Genomic DNA, 7,294 nt, shown 5'->3' on the forward strand with positions numbered 1-7,294 from the left:
GTGAACTACAGAAGAACTGGAAACTAAGTTACAGTCACACTGTAATCTTTTGAAGATTTCAGGACGCTTCGAGCGTAATTATGCGTTACAGTGTTCTCTTAATAACTTATATCCTCGTTACTGAGGGTAACCATAACTTAATGAGAGAATACTTTAATTTTATATTTTTTTATGGAAATTATAGATCAAAATTGTGCAATGCAATAACAAATTAAGTGAAAAACATTAATTAAATTATAATAACACGTTTTAATAATAAACATCACAAAGTTAACCATGCGATTATTACACCCATCCATCAATTTACTTATTTCACTGCCACTCAATCATCATCATCATAATCCTCATAATCCGTGTCGAAGAGCGTCCACTTGTGCCACTTAACGCCGCGCATCGTGGCGTGTATCCAGGAGCTGATGTTTGGTGCCGACGCCAGCGTCACGAAGGTGGGTCCCGGCAGGAGGTCGCAGTCCTCGGGCACCCATGAGGACACCACGCCCCACAGGATCCCGTTTAGGACCACTGGAGCACCGACGTCTCTCTGGATAAAGAATTACATAAAATATAAAAGTATTAATAGAGCGATAAGGTATGTAGCGATAAGGCCGCCTGTTGTTTACCTCTATCTTCATGTATTTTATGTGTTTCCATGTACATTTTTTCAAAGGTTGTGCAATAAAGAGGATTTGTATTGTATTGTATTGTATTGTATTGTATTGTATTGTATTGTATTGTATTGTATTGTATAATACAACTTAGGATGGTTTTCCCATGACACATGATGGCGTGTTGGGAAAGTATCTTGAAACGTTTTGTCAAGGACAACATTGTTGAAGTTTAGTTAAAAATGTAGGTACTTAAAGACACCAACGCTACACAAATTAGTCAGGCTTTTAAATATTATTTGACATGATTATTTGACGAATCATACTTATATTCTAATTCAGAGTGTTCGTACCGAGAAAACAGTTTTTAGAAAACAATATATTCCTTAAAATATATTTAGAAAAACTTACCGAGCACGGATCGATCCCCACCCTTGGGTCTAGGCACATGATGTTAGTCTTCAAAAAGCCGAGCTCCTCAAGAACCTCTGCGCACTGCTCCTGCTTCGTTGGGTGAAGGTGCGCCACTTGTAATGTGCGCCTGCGCTGTATGTCCTGCATTGATGCTACTTTATATAGTTCTGCTGAACTGGCGTGCTGTGAAACGTAAATATCAACTTTAATTTCTTGGGAAGCGGATCTGTTTGGGATCACTACAAAAAGTCACATAAAAGTAGTGTGGCCACAAAGTACAAGGATATGAGACTGTTACGGAATTCTTTATTTCAGACCAATGATCTAGAATTGGTATGATACAGTAAGTAGCATAAGTAGCTCAAGAGTACGTAGACAAAATAAACGTGAGACATATTGTGACACCTGGGGCCATTAGTAAGATTTTGCGGTGCTTCTGCAAAGGTGCATTTACCCGCGAACGCTTTCAAGACACCATATACCCCTGTGAAATGGGATATAACTTCAGATACTGGAAAATAAGGGATTGCCTGCCAATCAGCTTTTAGCTTGGCATTTTCAAATACATGTTTTAATAGGATAGAACTTAGCGTTATTTCTCTGCAAGCCCACATCTAATCTTTACTCTCGGCCCGATTCGAAGAATGATTAAGACACGTTTTAGATCTTGGAAAGATCTTTAAAAGATCAATAACTAATCGACATATCAAAATTGACCTTTATTTCGATTCCGCTGTGATCCCAATAGATCTATATACGATATTTCTAACGTCAAAGTGACATTGTTTACCCGAATTGAGCTGCTTCAGTCAATTATACGACTTACAAACGATATCTAAATGAGAACTTATCTAAACCAGAACTTATCGTTATCGTATCTCATTCTTCGAATCGGGCCGTATTCATCCGAATATAACTTACATACCTGCGCTGGCCAAGCAGTGACTATGAAATGCGTGGCCATAACCTCTTTCAGCTTCCTCTGCAGTCTGATAGGGTTCAAATTCGGAGTCAGTCTCACTCTCTCAGCCAGCTGGATGAGTGCTATGTCAAACTCAGGCTTTTGGTCATCGAAATAGGGATGAAATTCGATTAACTTAATCGGCAGTAGTCTACCGCCCTTCTTGTTGTTGACGCTTCCAAGACGAACGTGGATCAGTCTTAGAGAATCACGGAATCTAAAAATATTATGTTAAATTAAATAAATGTATAATCAATTACTTTCGGTATGTCTTTCATTCAACTCTAAAATCTATTTTTAATTAAATTGTATAGTAGTAATGACCTTTTTCATATTATTTTCATGCCTAAATCTTTACTCATACAAGTTAAGGCCGCAAATACGAAAGTCCTTCGAGCTGCCACAGGTGACCGCATCAAAGACTAAACGCATGGAAAGGCACCATGTTGGGGTTTGGGTTTGAGTGGCCACATTTAACGCCGACGCCAATTTTCAAAGAAATGTACCGTGAAATGTTTAGCAGTAAAACTGTAAACATTGCTAAAAATATTTACATTTATAAAGTAACAGAGGAAAAATCTTTCTTGCGAGCGAAGATGATTTGTGACCAAACTCCAGAGATAGGGGAGATTTGGTGAAGATATATTTGAAATGGAACCTCATTGGAATATCATATATAAAGTATTCCTTTAACGATTTATTCTTGTGTAAAGTGCCCTCGATGAATATGAGTTATTTATCACAAAATACAATTTCTTACTTGTGGATGAATAAGATTGATTCATACCTATCGTATAAAGTATCGACAAAATCGAAACTCCATTTTTACCACAGTAAATAAAAATATTGTGAGATTAACATTAATTTATTTTTTACTGTTCAGAAGTATTCATTTATTTTTAATGACAAATGGAATATCATCGAAGTCAGATAACTTTTGAATAAACGTATCTTACTTAAATGTGTTATTTATTTTCTTCATAATCAAAGTGCTATCATATCACAACGGTTAAATATGAAGTCGCGGGAAAAAGATAGCTGGTTACCTATAATTAAAAGAACAACTTACAGGAACACTGAATCCGCAACCGTCAGAACCCAAGTCTCGTCTATCAATGCTCCCGCACACAGGTATTTAGATTTATTCAAAATGGCCGCCACGTAAGGAAACACATTGCTGCTTGACACTATCGTGTGGTCACCCAGGTCGTACGTCGTCGAATTTTGTAAAGTCTTCAAAGAACTCTCAGTAAAATTAAAAAACAATGCTTTTAAAATAAAAATCACTATTAATAACATATTTTGTTTCTCATGAAAGGATGATAAAATGACGTAAAATATCTATTCAAGTAACTTTTTGTTTAACGGTCTGGTGACTTTTAATCCAATTTTGTGGTAATCGCATTACAATGGATGTTTCGAGTTTAAAAGCCGAATAGTAAAATGGCGGCAAATGGTGCTAGGTGATTTTGTAAACATCGAAATCGTAAATATTGACGTTTCATTTTGTAACAATGCGTTTAGGCAACTAACTTCAGTCCTATTTTTGTTCAAACTAATTTTTTTTTATACTACGTCGGTGGCAAACAAGCATACGGCCCGCCTGATGGTAAGCAGTCTCCGTAGCCTATGTACGCCTGCAACTCCATAGGAGTTACATGCGCGTTGCCGACCCTAAACCCGCCCCCCCTCGATGAGCTCTAGCAACCTTACTCACCGGCAGGAACACAACACTATGAGTAGGGTCTAGTGTTATTTGGCTGCTGTTTTCTGTAAGGTGGAGGTACTTCCCCAGTTGGGCTCTGCTCTAGATCTGGAATGACATCCACTGGCTGTGCCCTACCACACAAAGCCAGATGACATTCACAATGCCCATACCTCTCTTAATTTCGTTACAATTCTATATTTAGGTGGTATACTCCTGAGTACTGAATAATACATCCGGAAGTTTGGATGCCACAGTAAAACAAATGCACATCCCATACTTTTGACTGACCGTTAGCAAAGATCTCCGTTTGAGCTTCTGCAAAAATGCTTTCGTAGGTACTTATATCCGGATGTTCTCTGCAGGTCGCATTTCTCATCCGATTCTAGAAGTTTGTGAGCAGGTTTGATAGTTAGATATAATTATTCTATTTTCTTTTTGGAAAATGTTCAAAATGGCAGAAATTGGTATAAAGGACTTAAGCCCTAATAGGGTCTATGGCGCTTAAGATCATTGTGAGTTCGATCTGATAATGGCTTAACGAAGTATTTATTTATATATTTTAAACTTATCGCGAGGTTTACAGCTCACCGAGCCATTAGTGTTAGTATGAGCGTTGGGTTTACTACTATTATAGTAGTAGTAAAAAACTTTATTGCACAAAAAAAGTACATAAAAAATTGCGAAAACAATAAATGTTCACAAAGGCGAATTCTTCCAGCTAACCTTTAAGCAACTGAGATAAATAAATAGAAAATGGTAGTCAAACAAAGATTTGTACATGATGGCAAGATTTAAAAGAAGTAGCTAACCCTAGAAACATAACTAAATACGATGCATTAAGTACATCGGCATACCTAGTTAATCCATGATTATACCTAGTTAAAATTAAGTTAAGTACCTACTCTTTACTTTCCAAGTTCAGTACCCCTAGTGTAAATAAATTCGATTTTGAAACGTGACGTACGCGTTTGCGTTTAGTCTCATTTTGTATTGGATTTAGAAAGAGCGCGCCAAGCGGGACGTTTTGGAAACTCAAAATCCTATACAAAATGAGACTTAACGCAAACGCGTTCGTTACGTTATGATGTCGATAAAATTTACACTAGGGGTACTGATATTAATTTTACAATCGGCACTAGATTTCAAACGGAACATCGGTGTCGATTACTCGGCACTTGTTTCACTAATGTTATTGGATGTTTAAGGGGCTGTAGCTCCTAACATTTTTAACTAGTTGAAATAATAAAGTGTAATATATTAATATATATATATAATAGTTGTAATATATTAAGTTGAAATATTTGAATTATTATAGGTATAAATTAAGAATGGAAAAACCCCCTATGTAAGAAAAGTGATACCTATAGTGTGATTTGTTTGTGTAAAAAAACCATTGATATCCGAATCAAACACGCGTAGTGACACTGTCAGTGTGGTGTGTTTAGATAGACTAACAAGTGTGAACGCGACCAGTGGTAACGTTAAAAGCTAACGTAGCCGACGCGCACGAATGAGGGTAGACCGAGCGCGGACTACACAACTTTGACACCCACACGCTATCTCCAGTTACCCGTGAACAAGATGCACGTAACTGCGTCGAAATATCGGGAGCTCAATAAAGACAATATAAAAGATAATCACGGTTTATATCCCGCTAAATTTGGGTATTTAGAACGAGTAGAATGTGTGTGTTTATTTCTTGGTTGTGTGCATACTACTTAATATTTCAATTTACCTCCAAAACGGATTAGCCGATTTGAAAGCAGGTAGATAAATATATGTTATCGTTTGAACTCAAAGGGCGCTGTAATAACTATATCGTTCGGAAAAATGAGGTCTTTCACGCGACCGGGTTTTCAATTTAGGCAGCATTTAGAAGTAATATAGAATTTAATCTTTTGGGCCTTTGAAACACTTGTGAAATATAATTCCTGTAAACCCGTAAATTCACTGTACCAACCCTTAACAGAATTTTCGAGCAAGATCCAATTTTAAAATGGGCTATCTCCGGAACGGTTTAATAAGAGTGTTCTAATATTCTGGGCTCTGTGTTCTTGTTCACGTCTACTCTTATTGTAGATCAAATCTCAATTTGCTGTTTTTCAGTGTTCCGTACAATAATTTGTTCACGGAACACTTATGGAATGACTTAGGTCTTGTAAATTGGTTAAATGCGGTTTTCTTAGAAACCGTTTGAGTCTGTTGGACCGTTTGAGGTGTCTCCGACCTGAAATTTGGAACAGTTATAGCAACTCATCAATGGCCACTGCATCCCTGACGAACGCTGTGTCAACAACGGTTGAGACGGCCAAATCTTGCCGCATAAGTCGCAAATATGTGTATGCTGCGCCTCTGGATCAAAAACCAGGCTACCAGCTCGGTGACCGCCACTCATATTGTAAATCAGTCAAACCCCTTATTTCTTATTTTAGGGGGAAATTTAGGGAGTTGAGGGGTTAGCTGAATTAATTGTTCTTATGATCTTTAAAGGTGCGACCAGACCGCAGCTTAAAAAACGGTCACGATACGGAATCGCAGTGACGCGTCGTATGCGTACCGTTTTTGACGCATGCTCCCCACACCGCTGCTTTAAATACGCTGACGCACCGTAAATTGATCTGCGTAAAAATCGCAAAAAATATTACACGGAGATCTTATGGCAGACACCACACCGGTGACGTAAAAGACGCAAAGATTTGCGAACAAAAAAGATTCGTGTGAAGCACGTCACTGCGATTCCGTACCGTCGCCGTTTTTTAAGCAGCGGTGTGGGGAGCATGCGTCAAAAACGGTACGCATACGACGCGTCACTGCGATTCCGTATCGTGACCGTTTTTTAACCTGCGGTCTGGTCGCACCTTAATGTGACGTTCGGATGTCAACTACACCTGCAGCGTTACTGTTGCGGCGGAGTTGTGGTCGCTGATGTACCTATTTGTCAATTTACTTGATAAAATGAGTGATGGAATGAACGTCGTTATCGCGGCAGTGAGTCGGCGAACGTCATTTATTTTATCAAGGAAAATGCCAGATACGGCGGCGGCAACAGTAACGCAGCTGTAGTTGACACCCGAACTTCACCTTTATATGTTAAAAAATGAAAATATTATTTTTGGAAACGTAACTTATGTTGAGGTCGTTTGGTCAGGATAAAAACAACAACTTTATATCAACATGTATTTTCCGTCATTCCTTTTAACCACATTTTTACAATAATATGATAACAATCAATATCCTACAATCGTAATTCAATTTAAACAGTTCTTGGAATAGTATTTTTCCAAGAGATCCGTCTTATTCCGAGGTTGCCAACAGAATGGCTACTCAGGTACTCGCTTGTGTTTTTATAAGCCGGCTGTTCCCGCAAATCTACCGCCTCAGTCAATCCGTTGGACAAGTCATGTGACAGACTACGTGACTTGTCCAAAGGGTCAATTGACTATCTCTTAGTGAATAAAATATCATTAATTACTGCGTTTAATCTGTAAATTGTTAAATAATATTGATATTAATTGTCATAATCTATAATTACCTTACAGCTCGGCCATCCTACACATAGCGAGTCCCTTCGCTATTATTTGTAAACAGTAAAAAAAAACTAATTAC

At 37.9% G+C, this 7,294-nt stretch overlaps 1 protein-coding gene across 1 annotated transcript; it reads right to left on the reverse strand.

Annotated features, from left to right (window-relative positions):
* Nucleotides 1-229: 229 nt before the first annotated feature.
* On the reverse strand, nucleotides 230-6,774 carry LOC133530007 (trypsin 5G1-like). Its single transcript, XM_061867806.1, has 4 exons — nucleotides 3,050-6,774; nucleotides 1,945-2,197; nucleotides 1,017-1,202; nucleotides 230-541 (listed from the first exon to the last, which is right to left on the reverse strand). Exons 1-4 carry the CDS (start codon nucleotides 3,277-3,279, stop codon nucleotides 323-325), a joined length of 888 nt encoding a protein of 295 aa, XP_061723790.1. The 5' UTR covers nucleotides 3,280-6,774; the 3' UTR covers nucleotides 230-322.
* Nucleotides 6,775-7,294: the final 520 nt, after the last annotated feature.

This window comes from Cydia pomonella, chromosome 22 (genome assembly GCF_033807575.1).
Source record: "Cydia pomonella isolate Wapato2018A chromosome 22, ilCydPomo1, whole genome shotgun sequence".
Classification (NCBI taxonomy): domain Eukaryota; kingdom Metazoa; phylum Arthropoda; class Insecta; order Lepidoptera; family Tortricidae; genus Cydia; species Cydia pomonella.

Coding starts and splice junctions, on each gene's coding strand:
- LOC133530007 (XM_061867806.1), bottom strand. CDS start 3,279: ATGTTATTAATAGTGATTTTTATTTTAAAAGCATTGTTTTTTAATTTT. Junction 2,198..3,049: donor GTTGCGGATTCAGTGTTCCT/GTAAGTTGTTCT, acceptor TAATATTTTTAG/ATTCCGTGATTCTCTAAGAC. Junction 1,203..1,944: donor TCACTGCTTGGCCAGCGCAG/GTATGTAAGTTA, acceptor TACGTTTCACAG/CACGCCAGTTCAGCAGAACT.